This window comes from Pseudophryne corroboree, chromosome 5, assembly GCF_028390025.1.
Source record: "Pseudophryne corroboree isolate aPseCor3 chromosome 5, aPseCor3.hap2, whole genome shotgun sequence".
Classification (NCBI taxonomy): Eukaryota; Metazoa; Chordata; class Amphibia; order Anura; family Myobatrachidae; genus Pseudophryne; species Pseudophryne corroboree.
The window spans coordinates 774,544,528-774,570,574 of record NC_086448.1 but is presented as its reverse complement, the minus strand read 5'-3'; the positions used below and the strand labels follow the sequence as shown (position 1 = coordinate 774,570,574).

Here is a 26,047-nt window from a genome sequence, read left to right as displayed (position 1 = left end):
AAACATGCCCAGTATAGTTCTGTTGGAAAAAGGATATCTGAATCCAAACGTCTTTCAAAAACTCTATACCCTCATATGCCAATGGTTTGTTTTTTTAGGGGGACATTCACCAATGTCCCGAATAAAATCTTGTTAAGTAAAATTTCTAATCGTCACATATTGCGGCAAGGCCTGCAGGAACATGGGCCCAGATAAGAAGGACATTTTTCGAAAACATTAAGCTTCCGACACAGTAGACTTATCCATGAGTTACATGAGACTTAAGGGCCCTACACACTATGCCAGGGGTGGCCAACCAGTCAGTGACAAAGAGCCAAAAAAATCTTGTTAGGTACGTCAAAGAGCCAACATCGAGCCGAAGGCGTGCATGCAAAAATGGAATGTGGCCTTGTGCCTGCTAGACCACGCCCCAGTATAAAATACATTGAAAAAGCCAGAACGACATAAAATAACACATTTTAAAGTCAGATCCATTGAAAAAGCCACTTTCACATAAAATAATTTAAAAAGCCAGATTCACATAATAAACTTAAGTTCCCCCATGTGTCACTCCAGCCAGCTCCCCATGTGACACAGCTGCTAGCACCCTCCTATGTCACTCCTGCCAGCTCTCCCATGTGTCACTCCTGCTAGCACCCTCCTATGTCACTACAGCCAGCTCCCCATGTGTCACTACTTCCAGCACCCTCCTTCATCACTCCAGTCAGCTCCTCCATGTGTCACTCCTGCCAGGATCCTCCTGTGTTTCTCCAGCCAGCTCCGCCTTGTGTCACTCTAGCCCACCCTCATGTGTCACTAAAGTTCCCCCACCAAGTCGTGCCATTGCTGCAGCCCCTAATATGTTCTCTGTTTGCCAGTGGGTGTCTCGCCTCTAGTATCTGGCTCCTTCAATTTCCAGTCCCTGTAGTGCTGCTGCATGTCTGGCTGGAGTGTAGCAGTTTCTGTATATGTTGTGGTCACATGATTTAGAGTGTTGGGAGCCACATTTAAATAAAGAAAGAGCCTCATGCGGCTCAAGAGCCACTGGTTGGCCACCACTGCACTATGCGATCTGCTGCCGAGCTGCCTGACGTTGGATACGGCCGACCCGGCGGCTGGGAGGCAGTGACGGGGGGAGTGAAGTTTCTTCACTCCCCCTGTCACCCGGCTCCACAGCAGTGCAGGCAAATATGGACGAGATCGTCCATGTTGGCCTGCATGCACAAGCGACGGGGCACCAACGATGAACGAGCGCGGGGCTGCGCATCGTTCATCGCTGGTGCCTCCACACTGAAAGATGTGAACGGTATCTCGTTCATTAATGAACGAGATCGTTCATATCTTTCAGTAATATCGCCCAGTGTGTAGGGCCTCTAATCCATAAGTTACAAGAACAGGGGCTAAGGAGCACAATATGCACTTGGGTTAGAAATTGGTTAGATAATAGGGAGCAGTGAGTTGTGGTAAATGGAACTTTTTCAAATTGGATTGAAGTACTGAGTGGTGTGCCACAGGGGTCTATACTTGGACCACTATTCAACATCTTCATAAATGACCTAGCAGTAAGTCTGGAGAGCATGGTGTAAATTTTTGTGGACGATACCAAACTCTTGTAAGGTTATAAATTTGGAGGGAGATGCTGTGTCTCTTCAGAACGACTTATTTAAACTGGAAGCATGGGCAGCAAAATGGGGAATGAGGTTCAATACAGACAAGTGTAAGATAATGCACTGTGGTAGCAAGAACACAAATAACATCTACATACTAAATGGGGTAAAATTAGGGGTTTCTGTGCTGGAAAAAGACGTGGGTGTTCACATAGATAACAAACTTAGTAGCAGTACCCAAAGTAGGATTGCAGCAAAGAAGGCAAACAAGGTATTAGCATGTATAAAGCGCGGAATTGATGCAAGGGATGAGAGTGTTATACTCCCATTATATAAATCACTACTGAGGCCACATCTTGGATACTGTGCACAATTTTGGGCAACACACTACAAAAAGGATATCCTGGAACTAGAAAAGGTTTAGAGGAGGGCTGCCAAATGGATTAGGGGAATGGAGACGCTGGATTACGAGGAAAGGCTTGGGAGGCTAGGCATGTTTACACTGGAAAAGAGGAGACCAAGAGGGGGCATGAATAACATTTACAAATATATAAGGGGACAATACACAGAGCTTGCTTGGGATCTGTTTTTGGTAAGATCAACTCAGAGGACACGTGGACATCCGCTTAGGTTAGAAGAGAGGAGATTTCGCACACCGAGGCAAAAATAAGATTTTACTCACCGGTAAATCTATTTCTCGTAGTCCGTAGTGGATGCTGGGGACTCCGTAAGGACCATGGGGAATAGACGGGCTCCGCAGGAGACTGGGCACTCTAAGAAAGATTTAGTACTTGGTGTAAGTAAGATTTAGTACTTAGATTTGGTGTGCACTGGCTCCTCCCTCTATGCCCCTCCTCCAGACCTCAGTTAAGGAAACTGTGCCCGGAAGAGCTGACATTACAAGGAAAGGATTTTGGAATCCAGGGTAAGACTCATACCAGCCACACCATTCACACCGTATAACTTATGATAACATACCCAGTCAACAGCATGAACAACAACAGAGCATCAGACAAACCTGATGCAACCATAACATAACCCTTATTTAAGCAATAACTATATACAAGTATTGCAGAAGTAGTCCGCACTTGAGACGGGCGCCCAGCATCCACTACGGACTACGAGAAATAGATTTACCGGTGAGTAAAATCTTATTTTCTCTAACGTCCTAGTGGATGCTGGGGACTCCGTAAGGACCATGGGGATTATACCAAAGCTCCCAAACGGGAGGGAGAGTGCGGATGACTCTGCAGCACCGAATGAGCAAACACAAGGTCCTCCTCAGCCAGGGTATCAAACTTGTAGAACTTTGCAAAAGTGTTTGAACCCGACCAAGTAGCTGCTCGGCAAAGCTGTAATGCCGAGACTCCTCGGGCAGCCGCCCAAGAAGAGCCCACCTTCCTTGTGGAATGGGCTTTTACTGATTTTGGAGGCAGCAAGCCAGCCGCAGAATGAGCCTGCTGAATCGTGTTACAGATCCAGCGAGCAATAGTTTGCTTTGAAGCAGGAGCACCCAGCTTGATGGATGCATACAGGATAAACAGCGAGTCAGGTTTCCTGACTCCAGACGATCTGGCTACATAAATCTTCAAAGCCCTGACTACATCTAGTAACTTGGAATCCTCCAAGTCACGAGTAGCCGCAGGCACCACAATAGGTTGGTTCACATGAAAAGATGACACCACCTTTGGCAGAAATTGCGGACGAGTCCGTAATTCTGCCCTGTCCATATGGAAAACCAGATAGGGGCTTTTACATGACAAAGCCGCCAATTATTGACCACTTTCCACGTGAGATATTTTAACTCCACGGTCTTAAGCGGCTCAAACCAGTGAGATTACAGGAAACTTAACACCACGTTAAGATCCCAAGGTGCCACTGGTGGCACAAAAAAGGGGCTGAATATGCAGCACTCCCTTTACAAACGTCTGAACTTCAGGAAGAGAAGCTAGGTTTTGTATGAAAGAAAATGGATCGGGCCGAAATCTGGACCTTAATGGACCCCAATTCTAGGCCCAAAGTCACTTCCGACTGTAGGAAGTGAAGGAAACGGCCCAGCTGGACTTCCTCTGTAGAGGCATTCCTGGCCTCACACCCAGCAACATATTTTCGCCGTATACAGTGATAATGTTTAGCCGTCACGTCCTTCCTAGCCCTTAGCGTAGGAATAACCTCATCCGGAATCCCTCTTTTCTACTAGGATCCGGCGTCCAACCGCCATGCCGTCAAACGCAGCCGCGGTAAGTCTTGGAACATACAAGGTCCCTGCTGCAACAGATCCTGCCCTAGAGGCAGAGGCCATGGGTCCTCTGTGAGCATTTCTTGCAGCTCTGGATACCAAGTCCTTCTTGGCCAATCCGGAACAATGAGTATTGTTCTCACTCCTCTTTTCCTTATGATTCTCAGCACCTTGGGTAAGAGAGGAAAAGGAGGAAACACATAAACCGACTGGAACATCCACGGTGTCACCAGTGCGTCTACAGCTATCGCCTGAGAGTCTCATGACCTGGCGCAATACCTCTGTAGCTTTTTGTTGAGGCGGGATGCCATCATGTCCACCAGTGGCAGTTCCCACCGACCTACAATCTGCGCGAAGACTTCTTGATGAAGTCCCCACTCTCCCGGGTGGAGGTCGTGCCTGCTGAGGAAGTCTGCTTCCCAGTTGTCCACTCCCGGAATGAACACTACTGACAGTGCGCTTGCGTGATTCTCCGCCAAGCGAAGAATTCTGGTGGCTTCTACCATCGCCACCCTGCTCCTTGTGCGGCCTTGGTGGTTTATATGAGCCACTGCGGTGATATTGTCTGACTGAATCAGAACCAGTTGGTCGCGAAGCAGGGTCTCCGCTTGACTTAGGGCGCTGTATATGGCCCTTAGTTCCAGGATCTTGATGTGAAGGCAAGTCTCCTGCCTTGACCACAGCCCTTGGAAATTTCTTCCCTGTGTGACTGCCCCCCACCCTCGGAGGCTTGCATCCGTGGTCACCAGGACCCAGCCCTGAATGCCGAATCTGCGACCTTCGATAAGGTGAGCACTCTGCAGTCACCACAGGAGAGACACCATGGCTCTGGGGGATAGGGTGATTAACCTATGCATCTGAAGATGTGATCCAGACCACTTGTCCAGTAAGTCCCATTGGAAGGTCCTCGTATGGAACCTGCCGAAGGGAATGGCCTCGTATGATGCCACCCTCCTTCCCAGGACTCGAGTGCAGTGATGCACTGACACCTGTTTTGGTTTTAATAGATTCCTGACCAGTGTCACGAGCTCCTGAGCTCTCTCTATCGGGAGATAAACCCTTTTCTGGTCTGTGTCTAGGATCATGCCTAGGAGAGGCAGATGAGCTGTAAGAACCAACTGCGACTTTGGAATATATAGAATCCAGCCGTGTTGCCGTTACACTTCCAGAGAAAGTGATACGCTGTTCAGCAACTGCTCTCTTGATCTCGCTTTTATGAGGAGATCGTCCAAGTACGTGATAATAGTGACACCTTGCTTCCGCAGGAGCACCATCATTTCCGCCATTACCTTGGTGAATATTCTCAAGGCCGTGGAGAGACCAAACGTCAAAGTCTGAAATTGGTAATGACAATCCCGTACCGCAATTCTGAGGTACGCCTGATGAGGTGGATAAATGGGGACATGAAGGTATGCATCCTTTATGTCCCGAGTCACCATAAAATCTCCCCCTTTCAGGCTTGCAATAACCGCTCTTAGCGATTCCATCTTGAACTTGAACCCTTTCAGGTTCAGGGATTTTAAATTCAATATGGGTCCGACCGAACCGTCTGGTTTCGGGACTACAACATGGTCGAATAATAACCCCCTCCTTGTTGAAGGAGGGGAACCTTGACCACCACCTGTTGAAGATACAATTTGTGAATTGCAGTTAACACTGTTTCCCTCTTGTGGGGGGAAGCCGGCCGGGCCGTCGGTGAGGGGGCATCTTCTCAAAGTCCAGCTTGTATCCCTGAGACACAATATCTATTGCCCAGGGATCTAACAGGGAGTGAACCCACTTGTGGCTGAACTTCCGAAGGCGTGCCCCCACCGGGCCTAGCTCCGCCTGTGGAGCCCCAGCGACATGCGGTGGATTTTTGTAGAGGCCGGGGAGGACTTCTGTTCCTGGGAACTAGCTGTGTTGTACGGCTTCTTTCCTCTGCCCCCGCCTCTGGCAAGAAAGGACGCACCTCGGACTTTCTTGTTTCTTTATTCGAAAGGCTGCATTTAATAACGTCGTGCTTTCCTAGGCTGTGCAGGAATATAAGGCAAAATATCAGAATTACCAGCTATAGCTGTGGAGACCAGGTCCGAGAACCCTTCTCCACACAATCCTCAGCCTTCCATATGCCTCTTAAGTCGGCATCATCTGTCCATTGCATATTCTACAGGACACGTCAAGCAGAAATCGACATAGCTTTGACTCTAGGACCCAGTATACTCATGTCTCTTTGGGCATGTTTTATATATATACCCATCTCTTAAGACAGCATCTTTAATATATCTCTCTATATATACATATATATCTATATGCATACTAGGGTCTCAATCTCTGCTGATAAAGTACCTGTCCACGCTGCCACAGAACAATAAACCCATGCCGACACAATCGCCGGTCTGAGTAGTGTACTAGAATGTGCACGCTATCTGCAGGATCCCTGAGAATAGCTAGTGCTGCCTTCTGTGCAAACGTGACACCCTAGGGGAAGATTCCCATCACATCCTGGCCCTAGTGGGGAAAGGATACTGCCTGAGAATTTTTTGTGGGAAGCTGCAGTCTCTTGTCTGGAGATTCCCGCTCTTTTTCCTCATGAGAGGAAGGAAATTTACCTCGGCTTTCTTCCCCTTAACATGTGTACCCTTGTGTCAGGGACAAATGAGTCATCAGTGATATGCAAATCATCTTTTATTACAATAATCATATATTGAATACCTTTCAGCCATTTTGGCTGTAACTTTGCATTATCGTAGTCGACACTGGAGTCAAACTCCCTGTCGATATCAGTGTCTATTATTTTGAATAGTGAGCATTGTGAGACTCTGAAGGTCTCTGTGACATAGGGACAGACATGGGTAGATTTCCTGTCTGTTCTCTAATCTTTTGTGCAATAAATTCACCTCAGCACTTACACATATCCAAACAGGTGTCGGCGTTGTCGACGGAGACACCCTCTCACACACATATTTGCTCTATCTCCTCCTTAGGGGAGCTTTTTACCTCAGACATGTCGACACACACGTACCGACACACCACACACACAGGGGATGCTCTATTTGAAGACAGTTCCCCCACAAGGCCCTTTGGAGAGACAGAGAGAGAGAGTATGCCAGCACACACCCCAGCGCTATATGACCCAGGAATCACACAGTAACTTAGTGTTAACCCAGTAGCTGCTGTATATATTATTTTTGCACCAAATTTATATGCCCCCCCTCTCTTTTTACCCTCTTCTATTGCAGGGGAGAGCCTGGGGAGCTTCCTCTCAGCGGAGCTGTGGAGAGAAAATGGCGCTGGTGAGTGCTGAGGAAGAAGGCCCCGCCCCCTCAGCGGCGGGCTTCTTCCGCGATTTTTGGTACTTCAGCTGCTTATACATCATTTGTGATGTTGCTGGTTTCAGTTCATTATGTTTCACAATGACATTTTCTTGCATCCTTATGTATTGTATTCTTGTTATGTGGCATGGGGGCATATTCATTATGAAAAAATCTGTGAAATAAGAATTTTTAGTTTTTAATTCTCACGCTTACATTTCACAATTTTTTTGAAATTCCTCATGACTCCCTTATAAAAATATCACTTCCGAAAAACTGCTATTTTTGCAAAGCAGCTTTTTCTGAAAAAAAAAAGTGATATTTTTCACCAGGCAGCTGAGGTGTCCGTATGGGATTACTCACACTTCACAAGCCACCGCCGGCGTCCGTAACCTCTGCCCTCCGCCACTTATCTCCATAGCTATAACTACATGGCCACACCTCACTGCAGTTGTAAGCCATCAATGTGCAGATTCCCCCCACATAGTCTTAAGGCGCCCATACACTAAATAATATTATTAGCGAGTTGGCCATTTCCGACAGATCGGAGCTACAAATCGGTCATAAAAGTGCAGATCGTTCAGTGTCTGTGAACGATTATGATCACGATGCGCGGTCCCGCTGGTCGTTGGTCTGAGCTTCTGATCTTCCCTGCTGCAGGGAAGATCTGAAGCTGTAGTCAGCATGCTCCTGGGTGTAGCCACTCCCAGATCTTAAGATATATCTTAAAGGTATATCATATGTATTGTACTATATCGTTTGCCCAGAACTGCCGGGGGAGTTGAAGGATAATCGTTAACGAGAAATCAGCATTTACGTGTCGTCTAGTATATGGCACCTTTACAGGTTACCCCCCACCACAACCCGCTTTACCCCAACATAACATTATGCCGGCAATTGTAGAATATTAATAAAAACCACTAATGACCATAGGCGTGCACAGCTAATTTTATTAGGGGGTGCATCACGGGGAGGGAATAAGGGGAAAGGTGTCTAGCACTGCCCAGGAAAATATCTAATACTATTTTGCATTCTCTCAGTAAAATCACATGGCTTAATCAAATTTCTCCCTAGTTCCTAATAAGAAAGTAGATATAATACACCCCAGAGAAAAAAAATTAAACATAATGGTGCTACCATTGGCCGGTACTGACTGTCCGCTATGGCATAACCCTCAGTCCTAGCTGCCGCTGCTCACTATCGCTGCTTACACTTCCCCAACCTATCCCTGACCCAGTGGCGGAACTAGAGAGTGGTGTGCACAGTATACCGGTGCCGGGATCCCGACACCCGGCATACCGACAGATATTCTCCCTCGTGGGGGTCCACGACCCCCCCTGGAGGGAGAATAAATAGCGTGGCGCGCCACCGTGCCCGCAGCATGGCGAGCGCAACAAGGCCGCAAGGGGCTCCTTTGCGCTCGCCACGCTGTCTGTATGCCGGCGGTCGGACTCCCGGCGCCGGTATGCTGGTCGCCAGGAGCCCGGCCGCCGGCATACCATACTACACCCGTGATATAGCACTAGTAGTAGTAGTAGTTTCTAAGCATTTACAATCCTGGTATATCTGTGGGGTGCTGTGACATAAGGAGAGTGTAACAGAATCTATATCAGGAATCCTGACACTGCTGCTGCCTTTCCGTGTGATGAATCAGTGAATGGGAAGTGAAGAGAGCATGGGGGTCATTCTGACCCGTTCGCACACAGCGGTTCTTCGCTGCGGTGCGAACGGGTCTGGGTTGCACCGGGCAACAATGCTGACAGAGAAGAAAGTGGTCGCAGCAGCAACGACCGCAAGAAGATGGACAGCAAGAGGGTGTTCTGGGGCGTCAGCTTACCGTTTGCTGCCTTTTTTGGGGAATGGTAAGTAAAATGCAGGCGTGTCCAGGTGAACGGTGTGACGTCAAAGCCGGTCCCACCATCGCTGGATCCGTCGCACAGGGTAAGTATGTCCAGGGCTGGTCTTGTTTTGAGTGAAACTTTTTTAGCATAGCAGGGCTGCACAAGCGATCGCAGCCCTGCTATGCTAAAATACACTCCCCCATAGGCGGAGATTAGTTGATCGCACCAGCAGCAAAAAGTTGCTTGGTGCGATCAACTCGGAATGAGGGCCCATGTCCGTTTGACAGTGACCAATCCCTTTGCTGTTACCGTTCCCAATAGTAGTCCACGTGGATAGTAAAGCATAAAAAAGATAAAAAATCTATTTATTTAAAAAAAAAAAAAAATGTTGACCTTTTCATATGTCGGCCTGTCCTGTGTCGACAATTGTAATGTGCTGACCATTTGCCCATGCCGACTAGGTCAATGCCGACCAATAGTGGTCGACCTTAACATGGTCAATCATCCAAACGGATACCAAAATCTCCAACGCTGCCTGTCGCCGCCGCCACCACCACTCTGCCCCCCTTCCCCCGGCTGCGTCACCTTCTCAGGCACCCCCCGAGACCCTACACTACAGTATGCCATCCATCTAACTGGCAACTAACCCTTTACATGGCTACACTATTTTACTATCAGTTTAGCATGATTTAACCCCCCTTCCCCCAACACACACACACACACACACACACACACAGAATGGTTGCCACCATGGAAGTGGTTTTTCATGCAAAACTAATTCCCTATTTTTTGGGGGCCTATGCGGATACTGCCACCTACGGTCTCTCTGATCTGCTGCCGCATGGACCCCATCATGTACCATGTACTTTCGCCCTACTGTATGCTGCTACGCCTATAATGTCATACCTCCACAATTTGCACACCCTGCCAGCAGCAACCTACAGTACCCCTGTGGGTGGAATATACGACACATGGATCAATACAGGGTATATCATACTACCACAAGTTTCCCATATATGCCTTGGGTCCCTGTATGGCTCATCTTCCGTAGTGTAAGTTTCATAGCGTACCTAACATGGCCGCCCTATTTGGTGCACTCGTGGACGGGATGAAAAAATACATGGACTTGACAGTTGTGCTGGGACACTACTCCTGGCATTAGGTCGCTGCAACCAGCCATTTTGGGTCATCTCTTGTAGGCGTGACCTATTCCACCCAGGGTAATAATACATAGTGCGCCCAAGATGGCTGCCTCACCTGGTAACTTTTGTGGGTGGAATGTACAACCCATGGAGGTTATTAGCCAAAATGACTGAACCAACCCTGTATTATGCTTATTGTACTCTCTGGGATTCCTTTTGTTTTTATTTCTGTGTGGTTTGTCTATTGCTGTATTACTTAATCTTTTGTACTGTGTGCATTGTTTTTAAGGTCTGTAAAAAGCGCCTTCAGTCCTGATGAAGAAGTGCTATGTAAATAAACATATTATTATTATTAAATGTAGGTGATAAGATTGTGATGTCCCGTGGTACAAGGCACGGCTGTCCCCTCTCACACCTGCGCTCTAATTTAGTCATGGACCCTATGCTCGGGGATTCAACTGCTTAAAAGCCTTACTAATGTATACACATGCAATATGACAAACCTTCTACATGACATCACCACAGATAGTGAGGGACGGGAGAAACTACAACTCTCATTTAGGGAGACCAGTTTGGTAAAGATGATGCGACTCCCTAGACTACTTTACCCCCTACACACCCTATTTTGTTGTCTCATGGAGACACCTTAGCAATAGAGAAGGCAATGCGCACCTCTATTTGGAATGGTAAAAAGTCCCCAATAGGCCTAGTACAACCATACCTCCCAACTGTCCCGCACTCAGCGAGACAGTCCCGTTTTCCTAGGACTATCCTGCTGTCCCACCCGCTGGCTGCAGTGTCCCACGGTGGTGGTGGGGTAGTAGTTGGGGGGAGCACACACCGCTGCTCTGCTATGAAAGATGCCAGCTATCCAGTGTAGGGGGAGCCTGGAAGTGCCCAGCATTTCGAAGAGTTCTGGGCATGCCCCCACAGTGACGGGAACGCAGGTGCGGATACAATGTTGGGAGGTATGCTAATATTAAGCTGTATAGCCATACTGCAAATCTCCGCTATTTGACGGATTGACTCCATGGTGAATATTCATACTCGTGTGACTCCCCAGAAAGACAGGGGGTTAACAGATGTTTTGGGGCGTGTATCAGCCTGCGTTTGTGATCCTGCTCGCTGGCTCCGGCGTCTCACTTCCAGGCTGCAGCCAGTACCGCTGCTACAGGGCTGCCCCCAGAGCTTCCTTTGGACACTCCAGGCACGCTCTCTGCAGCCTACAGCCTGTATAGTCGCACCCAGGCAGCACCCTCTAACCTAGTAGCCTGGGATAGATGATTATATTATTACAAGCAATAGAACTGCTCCCACAATTGTTAATGAATACAAACATGCAGAGAGTAAGGGTCTTTGTGCATATTAACTTTTGTCATGTGTATTAGTAACAGTAAGTCTAAGCCATGCGCAGTACTGAGGTCATGGGTTCAATTTCCACCATGTCCCTGTGTGGAGTTTGCATGTTCTCCCAGTACTTGCATGGTTTTACTCCGGATTCCTACCACAATATAAAAATAAGATTTTACTCACCGGTAAATCTATTTCTCTTAGTCCGTAGTGGATGCTGGGAACTCCGTAAGGACCATGGGGAATAGACGGGCTCCGCAGGAGACTGGGCACTCTAAAAGAAAGATTAGGTACTATCTGGTGTGCACTGGCTCCTCCCACTATGACCCTTCTCCAGACCTCAGTTAGGATACCGTGCCCGGAAGAGCTGACACAATAAGGAAGGATTTTGAATCCCGGGTAAGACTCATACCAGCCACACCAATCACACCGTATAACTCGCGATACTACACCCAGTTAACAGTATGAAATATAACTGAGCCTCTCAACAGATGGCTCAACAATAACCCTTAGTTAGGCAATAACTACATACAAGTATTGCAGACAATCCGCACTTGGGATGGGAGCCCAGCATCCACTACGGACTACGAGAAATAGATTTACCGGTGAGTAAAATCTTATTTTCTCTGACGTCCTAGTGGATGCTGGGAACTCCGTAAGGACCATGGGGATTATACCAAAGCTCCCAAACGGGCGGGAGAGTGCAGATGACTCTGCAGCACCGAATGAGAGAACTCAAGGTCCTCCTCAGCCAGGGTATCAATTTTGTAGAATTTAGCAAACGTGTTTGCCCCTGACCAAGTTGCAGCTCGGCAAAATTGTAAAGCCGAGACCCCTCGGGCAGCCGCCCAAGATGAGCCCACTTTCCTCGTGGAATGGGCTTTTACTGATTTAGGATGCGGCAATCCAGCCGCAGAATGCTCCAGCTGAATTGTGCTACAAATTCAGCGAGCAATAGTCTGCTTAGAAGCAGGAGCACCTATTTTGTTGGGTGCCTACAGGATAAAAAGCGAGTTAGTTTTCCTGACTCCAGCCGTCCTGGAAATATACATTTTTAAGGCCCTGACTACGTCCAGCAACTTGGAATCTTCCAAGTCCCTAGTAGCCGCAGGCACTACAATAGGTTGGTTCAAGTGAAAAGCTGATACCACCTTAGGGAGAAACTGGGGACGAGTCCTCAATTCTGCCCTATCCATATGGAAAATCAGATAAGGGCTTTTACATGACAAAGCCGCCAATTCTGGCACACGCCTGGCCAAAGCCAAGGCCAATAACATGACCACTTTCCACGTGAGATATTTCAAATCCACAGTTTTAAGTGGCTCAAACCAATGTGATTTTAAGAAACTCAACACCACGTTGAGATCCCAAGGTGCCACAGGAGGCACAAAAGGGGGCTGAATATGTAGCACTCCCTTTACAAATGTCTGAACTCCAGGCAGTGAAGCCAGTTCTTTCTGGAAGAAAATCGACAGAGCCGAAATCTGGACCTTAATGGAACCCAATTTTAGGCCCATAGTCACCCCTGACTGTAGGAAGTGCAGAAAACGACCCAGCTGAAATTCCTCTGTTGGGGCCTTCCTGGCCTCACACCACGCAACATATTTTCGCCAAATACGGTGATAATGGTTTGCGGTTACTTCTTTCCTGGCTTTTATCAGCGTAGGAATGACTTCTTCCGGAATGCCCTTTTCCTTTAGGATCCGGAATTCAACCGCCATGCCGTCAAACGCAGCCACGGTAAGTCTTGGAACAGACAGGGCCCCTGCTGTAGCAGATCCTGTCTGAGCGGTAGAGGCCATGGGTCCTCTGATATCATTTCTTGAAGTTCTGGGTACCAAGCTCTTCTTGGCCCATCCGGAACTACGAGTATCGTTCTTACTCCTCGTTTTCTTATTATTCTCAGTACCTTTGGTATGAGAGGCAGAGGAGGGAATACATAAACCGACTGGTACACCCACGGTGTCACTAGAGCGTCCACAGCTATTGCCTGAGGGTCCCTTGACCTGGCGCAATATCTAGTTTTTTGTTTAGGCGGGACGCCATCATGTCCACCTGTGGCCTTTCCCAACGGTTTACCAACAGTTGGAAGACTTCTGGATGAAGTCCCCAATCTCCCGGGTGTAGGTCGTGTCTGCTGAGGAAGTCTGCTTCCCAGTTGTCCACTCCCGGAATGAACACTGCTGACAGTGCGAAGATGTGATTTTCCGCCCATCGGAGAATCCTTGTGGCTTCTGCCATCGCCATCCTGCTTCTTGTGCCGCCCTGTCGGTTTACATGGGCGACTGCCGTGATGTTGTCTGATTGGATCAGTACCGGCTGGTTTTGAAGCAGAGGCCTTGCCAGACTTAGGGCATTGTAAATGGCCCTCAGTTCCAGAATATTTATGTGTAGGGACGACTCCTGACTTGACCAAAGTCCTTGGAAATTTCTTCCCTGTGTGACTGCCCCCCAGCCTCGAAGGCTGGCATCCGTGGTTACCAGGACCCAGTCCTGTATGCCGAATCTGCGGCCCTCTTGAAGATGAGCACTCTGCAGCCACCACAGTAGAGATACCCTGGTCCTTGGAGACAGGGTTATCAGCCGATGCATCTGAAGATGCGATCCTGACCACTTGTCCAAGAGGTCCCACTGAAGGGTTCTTGCATGGAACCTGCCGAATGGAATTTTGCTTCGTAAGAAGCTACCATTTTTCCCAGGACTCGTGTGCAGTGATGCACCCATACCTGTTTTGGTTTCAGGAGGTCTCTGACTAGAGATGACAGCTCCTTGGCTTTCTCCTGCGGGAGAAACACTTTTTTCTGTTCTGTGTCCAGAACCATCCCCAGGAACAGTAGGCGTGTGGTAGGAACCAGCTGTGACTTTGGAATGTATAGAATCCATCCGTGCTGTTGTAGCACTTCCCGAGATAGTGCTACTCCGACCAACAACTGCTCCTTGGACCTCGCCTTTATAAGGAGGTCGTCCAAGTACGGGATAATTAAAACTCCCTTTTTTCGAAGGAGTATCATAATTTCTGCCATTACCTTGGTAAAGACCCTCGGTGCCGTGGACAGTCCAAACGGCAGTGTTTGGAATTGGTAATGGCAATCCTGTACCACAAATCTGAGGTACTCCTGGTGAGGATGGTAAATGGGGACATGTAGGTAAGCATCCTTGATGTCCAGGGATACCATGTAATCCCCCTCCTCCAGGCTTGCAATAACCGCCCTGAGCGATTTCATCTTGAACTTGAATTTTTTTATGTATGTGTTCAAGGATTTCAAATTTAAAATGGGTCTCACCGAACCGTCCGGTTTCGGTACCACAAACAGTGTGGAATAGTAACCCCGTCCTTATTGAAGTAGGGGCACCTTGACTATCACCTGCTGGGAATACAGCTTGTGAATTGCCTCTAGCACAGCCTCCCTGCCTGAGGGAGTTGTCGGCAAGGCAGATTTGAGGAAACGGCGGGGGGGAGGCGCCTCGAATTCCAGCTTGTACCCCTGAGATACTACTTGAAGGATCCAGGGATCCACCTGTGAGCAAGCCCACTGATCGCTGAAAATTTTTGAGGCGGCCCCCCACCGTACCTGGCTACGCCTGTGGAGCCCCCGCGTCATGCGGTGGACTCAGAGGAAGCGGGGGAAGAATTTTGATTCTGGGAACTGGCTGACTGGTGCAGCTTTTTCCCTCTTCCCTCGTCTCTGTGCAGAAAGGAAGCGCCTTTGACCCGCTTGCTTTTCTGAAGCCGAAAGGACTGTACCTGATAATACAGTGCTTTCTTAGGCTGTGAGGAAACCTGAGGTAAAAAAATTTCTTCCCAGCTGTTGCTGTGGATACGAGGTCCCAGAGACCATCCCCAAACAATTCCTCACCCTTATAAGGCTCTATGTGCCTTTTAAAGTCAGCATCACCTGTCCAGTGTCGGGTCTCTAATACCCTCCTGACAGAATGGACATTGCATTAATTCTGGATGCCAGCCGGCAAAATATCCCTCTGTGCATCCCTCATATATAAGATGACGTCTTATGTTCGCAAAATAGTATCCCTGTTTGACAGGGTTACAGACCACGCTGCAGCAGCACTATCTGCAGGTCTCAGTCTAGTACCTGAGTGTGTAAATACAGACTTCAGGATAGCCTCCTGCTTTTTATCAGCAGGTACCTTCAAAGTGGCCGTATCCTAAGACGGCAGTGCCACCTTTTTTGACAAACGTGTGAGCGCCTTATCCACCCTAGGGGATATCTCCCAGCGTAACTTATCCTCTGGCGGGAAAGGGTACGCCATCAGTAACTTTTTAGAAATTACCAGTTTCTTATCGGGGGAACCCACGCTTTTTCACACTTCATTCACTCATTTGATGGGGGAACAAAACACTGCCTGCTTTTTCTCCCCAAACATAAAACCCTTTTTTAGTGGTACTTGGGTTAATGTCAGAAATGTGTAACACATTTTTTATTGCCGGGATCATGTAACGGATGTTCCTAGTGGATTGTGTATATGTCTCAACCTCGTCGACACTGGAGTCAGACTCCGTGTCGACATCTGTGTCTGCCATCTGAGGGAGCGGGCGTTTTTGAGCCCCTGATGGCCTTTGAGACGCCTGGGCAGGCGCGGGCTGAGAAGCCGGCTGTCCCATAGCTGTTACGTCATCCAGCCTTTTATGTAAGGAGTTGACACTGTCGGTTTATACCTTCCACCTATCCATCCACTCTGGTGTCGGCCCCACAGGGGGCGACATCACATTTATCGGCATCTGCTCTGCCATCACATAAGCCTCCTCATCAAACGTGTCGACACAGCCGTACCGACACACCGCACACACACACACACACACACACACACAGGGAATGCTCTGACTGAGGACAGGACCCCACACAGCCCTTTGGGGAGACAGAGAGAGAGTATGCCAGCACACACTAGAGCGCTATATAATTTTGGGATTAACACTATATTGAGTGAATTTTTCCCAATAGCTGCTTGTATATACAATATTGCGCCTAAATTTTGTGCCCCCCCTCTCTTTTTAACCCTTTGAGCCTGAAAACTACAGGGGAGAGCCTGGGGAGCTGTCTTCCAGCTGCACTGTGAAGAGAAAATGGCACCAGTGTGCTGAGGGAGAAGCCCCGCCCCTTTTTCAACTGACTTTCTCCCGCTTTTTCTGGAATACTGGCAGGGGTAATTTTACATCTATATAGCCTCTAGGACTATATATGATGTAGATTTGCCAGCCAAGGTGTCATATATTGCCCTCAGGGCGCCCCCCCCCAGCGCCCTGCACCCTCAGTGACCGGAGTGTGAAGTGTGCATGAGGAGCAATGGCGCACAGCTGCAGTGCTGTGCGCTACCTTGGTGAAGACCGAAGTCTTCTGCCGACGATTTTCCGGACCTCTTCTTGCTTCTGGCTCTGTAAGGGGGGCGGCGGCGCAGCTCCGGGAACGAACACCAAGGCCAGTTCCATGCGGTCGATCCCTCTGGAGCTAATGGTGTCCAGTAGCCTAAGAAGCCCAAGCTAGCTGCAAGCAGGTAGGTTCGCTTCTTCTCCCCTTAGTCCCTCGATGCAGTGAGCCTGTTGCCAGCAGGTCTTACTGTAAAATAAAAAACCTAAATAAACTTTCTTTCTAGGAGCTCAGGAGAGCCCCTAGTGTGCATCCAGCTCGGCCGGGCACAGAAATCTAACTGAGGTCTGGAGGAGGGTCATAGTGGGAGGAGCCAGTGCACACCAGATAGTACCTAATCTTTCTTTTAGAGTGCCCAGTCTCCTGCGGAGCCCGTCTATTCCCCATGGTCCTTACGGAGTTCCCAGCATCCACTAGGACGTCAGAGAAAATATACTGGTAGGTTAATTGGCATCCAACAAAATGAAGCCTAGCATGAATGTGTGTGCGTGTACAAATAGACTGTGAGCTCTACTGGGGCAGGGACTGATGTGAATGGCCAAATATTTTCTGTAAAGTGCTGCAGAATATGTGCGCTATATAAATAACTGGTAATAAATAACTTCTAAACTCTACAAATACTTAAAACAGTTTGAACCTTCTAACTGTACATTATAAAAGACATATTAAGGAATTCTTGACAGATGGGGGTTTGGTCCCAGTTTCAAAGTCCTCTTAAGTTCTTTTATACCCTTCCTTCTGCCTCCTAATTAATTAATGGAGTTGGGGAAAGCTAGACAGAAAGATGCATCCTATGACATCAACAAGGATGACCTCAGACGGCTTCTCCCATCTGCGTCAGGCATCCCAGAGAGATCAGAAGACGATGACTCTTCTTTAACAGTATGCCCTGGATGAGATACATAGCAGTGCCCCTCTGCCACAGGGCCGATTGTGATGTCATAGTGCAGCTGATTGTGATGTCATAGTGATGTCATAATGCAGCTGATGGGTATAGAACAGGCAGCTGGCTGCTTCCTGGCTCATATCTGATATTGCTGGACTAGTGCCAACACACAGATAATTTTCTTTCGCTTTTCTTATATTAGAATCGAGAAGATGAATACTGAACAGAAGAACGCTATAGACCATCACGTGACTGTGGCTCTGCGCATCCGTCCATTTAATTTGATGGAGACTAAGAATCGAGCCCAGTGCATCACACACCAACTTGGTCCGCAGACGCTGCTACTGAAGGACCCTGGCGAGGATCCTTATGACGTACTGCGCTCGAGCAGGACAAGAGAAACAACATTCACCTTTAACCACGTGTTCGATCAGGCAGCTACTCAGGAAAATGTATATGATTCCACGATGAAGAACATAGTGGATGACATCCTAGCTGGGTACAATGCTGCCATATTCGCCTACGGCCCAACAGGCGCAGGGAAGACCTATACTATGATGGGTAAGCCTCGCGAGCCCGGAATGATTTATCGCACCCTGAAGGACCTGTATAAGACTATTGAGGAGACTGGAAGGAGAGATAATTTCTCTGTATCATTGTCATATGCTGAGATCTACAATGAAACAATCCGGGACCTATTAAGACCTTCTTCTGGATCTTTGGCCCTCAGAGAAGATCCTTATGGTAACACCAAAATACTAGGGATTACTGCGTTCTCCCCTAGCACTCCTGAGGAGGCCATGAATCTGCTGAAGATGGGAAACAAAAGGCGCTCTGAAACAACAACAGCAGCTAATAAGACCTCATCACGCTCCCATGCCATATTACAAATCACCGTAAAACAAACAGGCAGTGATGGGGTTAGCACAGGCTGCCTGTACATGGTGGACCTGGCAGGATCAGAGCGGGCAAGCCAGACTACAAACAGTGGCAAGACCATGAAAGAAGGAGGTTACATCAACCGCTCCCTCCTCGCCCTCAGAAAGTGCATCATGGCACTGCGCGAGAAACCAGGCAGCCATATAAACTATCGGGACAGTAAACTGACCTGGCTGCTAAAGGGCGCACTGAGCGGGAAAAGCAGAATGGTCATGATTGCACACGTCAGCCCTGCAGATAGTGCCTTTGAAGAGTCACGCAGCACAATGACCTATGGGAGCAAGGCCAAATTCATCCAGACACGGGTGGAGAGAAACAGTGTCCCCCATGGTACTGCTGAGAGGGGCAGGGGGGGCGCAGTGCTGCAGAAAGACATGCAGTTTATTATGAGACGCACTATGGCACCGCTGATTAATTTGCCCCGCATGGTCCCTTTGGCAAAGAATTTACAGTCTGCACATGAGATCAGTGCTACAGCTCGTGCCAGTGCAAATTCTTACACATTTCTAGAATTAGCACGTAGATGGCTGTAGAAACACCACTTGGGCCGGCAGGAACACCGTTGGCGGTAAAGGTGATTATAAAAAAAAAAAAATGAGAGCTGGGGATTAGGGCTCCTGGCGACACCCCAAGAAAAAAAAAAAACGACACTGGGCAGCCACCTCATTGGTGTGTTGGAAGAGCTGCTAATTATTATTATTATTATTATAAAATGTTGACAGTTCCATCTAACTCCTTGATACGTTAATAACTTGAAGATATAAACCTGGGCAATGCCGGGTACTTCAGCTGCTTATACATCATTTGTGATGTTGCTGGTTTCAGTTCATTATGTTTCACAATGACATTTTCTTGCATCCTTATGTATTGTATTCTTGTTATGTGGCATGGGGGCATATTCATTATGAAAAAATCTGTGAAATAAGAATTTTTAGTTTTTCATTCTCACGCTTACATTTCACAATTTTTTTGAAATTCCTCATGACTCCCTTATAAAAATATCACTTCCGAAAAACTGCTATTTTTGCAAAGCAGCTTTTTCTGAAAAAAAAAAGTGATATTTTTCACCAGGCAGCTGAGGTGTCCGTATGGGATCACTCACACTTCACAAGCCACCGCCGGCGTCCGTAACCTCTGCCCTCCGCCACTTATCTCCATAGCTATAACTACATGGCCACACCTCACTGCAGTTGTAAGCCATCAATGTGCAGATTCCCCCCACATAGTCTTAAGGCGCCCATACACTAAATAATATTATTAGCGATTTGGCCATTTCCGACAGATCGGAGCTACAAATCGGTCATAAAAGTGCAGATCGTTCAGTGTCTGTGAACGATTATGATCACGATGTGCGGTCCCGCTGGTCGTTGGTCTGAGCTTCTGATCTTCCCTGCTGCAGGGAAGATCTGAAGCTGTAGTCAGCATGCTCCTGGGTGTAGCCACTCCCAGATCTTAAGATATATCTTAAAGGTATATCATATGTATTGTACTATATCGTTTGCCCAGAACTGCCGGGGGAGTTGAAGGATAATCGTTAACGAGAAATCAGCATTTACGTGTCGTCTAGTATATGGCACCTTTACAGGTTACCCCCCACCACAACCCGCTTTACCCCAACATAACATTATGCCGGCAATTGTAGAATATTAATAAAAACCACTAATGACCATAGGCGTGCACAGCTAATTTTATTAGGGGGTGCATCACGGGGAGGGAATAAGGGGAAAGGTGTCTAGCACTGCCCAGGAAAATATCTAATACTATTTTGCATTCTCTCAGTAAAATCACATGGCTTAATCAAATTTCTCCCTAGTTCCTAATAAGAAAGTAGATATAATACACCCCCGAGGAAAAAAAATTAAACATAATGGTGCTACCATCGGCCGGTACTGTCTGTCCGCTATGGCATAACCCTCAGTCCTAGCTGCCGCTGCTCACTATCGCTGCTTACACTTCCCCAACCTATCCCTGACCCAGTGGCGGAACTAGAGAGTGGTGTGCACAGTATACCGGTGCCGGGATCCCGACACCTGGCATACCGACAGATATTCTCCCTCGTGGGGGTCCACGACCCCCCTGGAGGGAGAATAAATAGCGTGGCGCGCCACCGTGCCCGCAGCATGGCGAGCGCAACAAGCCCGCAAGGGGCTCCTTTGCGCTCGCCACGCTGTCGGTATGCCGGCGGTCGGACTCCCGGCGCCGGTATGCTGGTCGCCGGGAGCCCGGCCGCCGGCATACCATACTACACCCGTGATATAGCACTAGTAGTAGTTTCTAAGCATTTACAACCCTGGTATATCTGTGGGGTGCTGTGACATAAGGAGAGTGTAACAGAATCTATATCAGGAATCCTGACACTGCTGCTGCCTTTCCGTGTGATGAATCAGTGAATGGGAAGTGAAGAGAGCATGGGGGTCATTCTGACCCGTTCGCACACAGCGGTTCTTCGCTGCAGTGCGAACGGGTCTGGGTTGCACCGGGCAACAATGCTGACAGAGAAGAAAGTGGTCGCAGCAGCGGCGACCGCAAGAAGATGGACAGCAAGAGGGCATTCTGGGGCGTCAGCTTAACGTTTGCTGCCTTTTTTGGGGAGTGGTAAGTAAAATGCAGGCGTGTCCAGGTGAACGGTGTGACGTCAAAGCCGGTCCCATCATCGCTGGATCCGTCGCACAGGGTAAGTATGTCCAGGGCTGGTCTTGTTTTGAGTGAAACTTTTTTAGCATAGCAGGGCTGCACAAGCGATCGCAGCCCTGCTATGCTAAAATACACTCCCCCATAGGCGGAGATTAGTTGATCGCACCAGCAGCAAAAAGTTGCTTGGTGCGATCAACTCGGAATGAGGGCCCATGTCCGTTTGACAGTGACCAATCCCTTTGCTGTTACCGTTCCCAATAGTAGTCCACGTGGATGGTAAAGCATAAAAAAGATAAAAAATCTATTTATTTTTAAAAAAAACAATGTTGACCTTTTCATATGTCGACCTGTCCTGTGTCGACAATTGTAATGTGCTGACCATTTGCCCATGCCGACTAGGTCAATGCCGACCAATAGTGGTAGACCTTAACATGGTCGACCATCCAAACGGATACCAAAATCTCCAACGCTGCCTGTCGCCGCCACCACCACTCTGCCCCCCCCCCCTTCCCCCGGCTGCGTCACTTTCTCGGGCACCCCCCGGGACCCTACACCACAGTATGCCATCCATCTAACTGGCAACTAACCCTTTACATGGCTACACTATTTTACTATCAGTTTAGCATGATTTAACCCCCCTTCCCCCAACACACACACACACACACACACACACACAATGGTTGCCCAATTTGCACACCCTGCCAGCAGCAACCTACAGTACCCCTGTGGGTGGAATATACGACACATGGATCAATACAGGGTATATCATACTACCACAAGTTTCCCATATATGCCTTGGGTCCCTGTATGGCTCATCTTCCGTAGTGTAAGTTTCATAGCGTACCTAACATGGCCGCCCTATTTGGTGCGCTCGTGGACGGGATGAAAAATACATGGACTTGACATTGTGCTGGGACACTACTCCTGGCATTAGGTCGCTGCAACCAGCCATTTTGGGTCATCTCTTGTAGGCGTGACCTATTCCACCCAGGGTAATAATACGTAGTGCGCCCAAGATGGCTGCCTCACCTGGCAACTTTTGTGGGTGGAATGTACAACCCATGGAGGTTATTAGCCAAAATGACTGAACCAACCCTGTATTATGCTTATTGTACTCTCTGGGTTTCCTTTTTTATTTATTTCTGTGTGGTTTGTCTATTGCTGTATTACTTAATCTTTTGTACTGTGTGCATTGTATTTAAGGTCTGTAAAAAGCGCCTTGAGTCCTGATGGAGAAAGAGTGCTATATAAATAAATAAATATATTATTATTATTAAATGTAGGTGATAAGATTGTGATGTCCCGTGGTACAAGGCACGGCTGTCTCCTCTCACACCTGCTCTCTAATTTAGTCATGGACCCTATGCTCGGGGATTCAACTGCTTAAAAGCCTTACTAATGTATACACATGCAATATGACAAACCTTCTACATGACATCACCAGAGATAGTGAGGGACGGGAGAAACTACAACTTTCTCATTTAGGGAGACCAGTTTGGTAAAGATAATGCGACTCCCTAGACTACTTTACCTCCTACACACCCTATTTTGTTGTCTCATGGAGACACCTTAGCAATAGAGAAGGCAATGCGCACCTCTATTTGGAATGGTAAGAAGTCCCCAATAGGCCTAGTACAACCATACCTCCCAACTGTCCTGCACTCAGCGAGACAGTCCCGTTTTCCTAGGACTATCCTGTTGTCCCACCCGCTGGCTGCAGTGTCCCGCAGTGGTGGTGGGGTAGTAGTTGGGGGGAGCACACACCGCTTCTCTGCTATGAAAGATGCCAGCTATCCAGTGTAGGAGGAGCCTAGAAGTGCTCAGCATTTCAAAGAGTTCTGGGCATGCACCCACAGTGACGGGAACGCAGGTGCGGATACAATGTTGGGAGGTATGCTAATATTAAGCTGTATAGCCATACTGCAAAGCTACGCTATTTGATGGATTGACTCCATGGTGAATATTCATACTCGTGTGACTCCCCAGAAAGACAGGGGGTTAACAGATGTTTTGGGGCGTGTATCAGCCTGCGTTTGTGATCCTGTTCGCTGGCTCCGGCGTCTCACTTCCAGGCTGCAGCCAGTACCGCTGCTACAGGGCTGCCCCCAGAGCTTCCTTTGGACACTCCAGGCACGCTCTCTGCAGCCTACAGCCTGTATAGTCGCATGGAGCGGAGCGTCCAGTACCATGCTTCCTGCAGTTTGCGCTTATCGTGAGGTCATGTGCTCTAGCACTGCTACCAAGGGATAGTACACATTTATTAATAATCCTTAGGAGTGAGGACAGTAGTAAGTACATTTTTATAGGACACTTTACATAAAGAGTAGATTCAGATTTTATTGGGAACCATTATTCTGAAAATGCAAAATATTAAAAAATAAGAATTTACTCACCGGTAATTCTATTTCTCGTAGTCCGTAGTGGATGCTGGGGACTCCGTAAGGACCATGGGGAATAGACGGCTCCGCAGGAGACTGGGCACAATTAAAGAAAGATTCAGGACTATCTGGTGTGCACTGGCTCCTCCCCCTATGACCCTCCTCCAGACCTCAGTTAAGATACTGTGCCCGGAAGAGCGGACACAATAAGGAAGGATTTTGAATCCCGGGTAAGACTCATACCAGCCACACCAATCACACCGTACAACTCGTGATATGAACCCCGGTTAACAGTATGATAACAACGGAGCCTCTGAACAGATGGCTCGCAATAACAACCCGATTTGTGGAACAATAACTATTTACAAGTATTGCAGACAATCCGCACTTGGGATGGGCGCCCAGTATCCACTACGGACTACGAGAAATAGAATTACCGGTGAGTAAATTCTTATTTTCTCTGAAGTCCTAGTGGATGCTGGGGACTCCGTAAGGACCATGGGGATTATACCAAAGCTCCCAAACGGGCGGGAGAGTGCGGATGACTCTGCAGCACCGAATGAGCAAACTCAAGGTCCTTCTCAGCCAGGGTATCAAATGTGTAAAATTTAGCAAAAGTGTTAGACCCTGACCAAGTAGCCGCTCGGCAAAGTCGCAGTGCCGAGACCCCTCGGGCAGCCGCCCAAGATGAGCCCACCTTCCTTGTGGAGTGGGCTTTTACTGATTTTGGCTGCGGTAGTCCTACCGCAGAATGCGCAAGCTGAATAGTGTTACAAATCCAGCGAGCAATGGTCTGCTTAGAAGCAGGAGCACCCAGCTTATTGGGTGCATACACCATAAACAGCGAATCAGTTTTCCTGACTCCAGCCGTCCTGGAAACATAAATTTTCAGGGCCCTGACTACGTCCAGCAACTTGGAATCCTCCAAGTCCCTAGTAGCCGCAGGTACCACAATAGGTTGGTTCAAGTGAAACGCTGATACCACCTTCGGGAGAAACTGAGGACGAGTCCTCAACTCTGCCCTATCCATATGGAAAATCAGATAAGGGCTTTTACACGACAAAGCCGCCAATTCTGATACACGCCTGGCCGAAGCCAGGGCCAACAACATGACCACTTTCCACGCGAGATATTTCAAATCCACAGTTTTAAGTGGCTCGAACCAATGTGACCTCAGGAATCCCAAAACCACATTGAGATCCCAAGGTGCCACAGGAGGCACGTAAGGAGGCTGAATATGCAGAACTCCCTTGACAAAAGTCTGAACTCCAGGCAATGAAGCCAGTTCCTTTTGAAAGAAATTCGACAGAGCCGAAATCTGGACCTTAATGGACCCCAATTTGAGGCCCATCGTCACCCCTGCTTGCAGGAAATGCAGAAAACGACCCAGTTGAAATTCCTCCGTTGGGGCCTTCCTGGCCTCACACCAAGCCACATATTTCCGCCAAATGCGGTGATAGTGGGTTGCAGTCACATCCTTCCTGGCCTTGATCAGGGTAGGAATGACATCCTCCGGAATACCTTTTTCCTTCAAGATCCGGCGTTCAACCGCCATGCCGTCAAACGCAGCCGCGGTAAGTCTTGGAACAGGCAGGGCCCCTGCTGCAGCAAGTCCCGCCTTAGCGGTAGAGGCCATGGGTCCTCTGAGAGCATCTCTTGAAGTTCCGGGTACCAAGTTCTTCTTGGCCAATCCGGAACCACGAGTATAGTTCTCACTCTTCCCCTTCGTATTATTCTCAGCACCTTGGGAATAAGAGGCAGAGGGGGAAACACGTAAACCGACTGGTACACCCACGGTGTCACTAGAGCGTCCACAGCTATCGCCTGAGGGTCCCTTGACCTGGCGCAATATCTTTTTAGCTTTTTGTTGAGGCGGGACGCCATCATATCCACCTGTGGTCTTTCCCAACGGTTTACAATCAATCGGAAGACTTCTGGATGAAGCCCCCACTCTCCCGGGTGAACTCTCCCGGGTGAAGGTCGTGTCTGCTGAGGAAGTCTGCTTCCCAGTTGTCCACACCCGGAATGAACACTGCTGACAGTGCTAGCACGTGATTTTCCGCCCATCGGAGAATCCTTGTGGCTTCTGCCATTGCCCTCCTGCTTCTTGTGCCGCCCTGTCTGTTTACATGGGCGACCGCCGTGATGTTGTCTGATTGGATCAGAACCGGTTTGTTTTGAAGCAGGGGACTTGCTTGGCATAGGGCATTGTAAATGGCTCTTAGCTCCAGGATATTTATGTGTAGTGAAATCTCCTGATTTGACCACAGCCCTTGGAAATTTCTTCCCTGTGTGACTGCTCCCCAGCCCCGAAGCTGGCATCCGTGGTCACCAGGACCCAGTCCTGTATTCCGAATCTGCGGCCCTCTAGTAGATGA

At 48.4% G+C, this 26,047-nt stretch overlaps 2 protein-coding genes across 8 annotated transcripts in view; one reads left to right on the top strand and one right to left on the bottom strand.

Annotated features, from left to right (window-relative positions):
* The window catches only part of OXR1 (oxidation resistance 1), an 864,461-nt gene that overhangs the window by 7,879 nt on the left and 830,535 nt on the right, over nt 1–26,047 (bottom strand). The window lies entirely within an intron of this gene.
* LOC134928497 (kinesin-like protein KIF19) lies at nt 17,849–19,279 on the top strand. Its single transcript, XM_063924319.1, has one exon. The coding sequence runs from the start codon at nt 17,931–17,933 to the stop codon at nt 19,188–19,190; it is 1,260 nt and encodes a 419-aa protein (XP_063780389.1). The 5' UTR covers nt 17,849–17,930; the 3' UTR covers nt 19,191–19,279.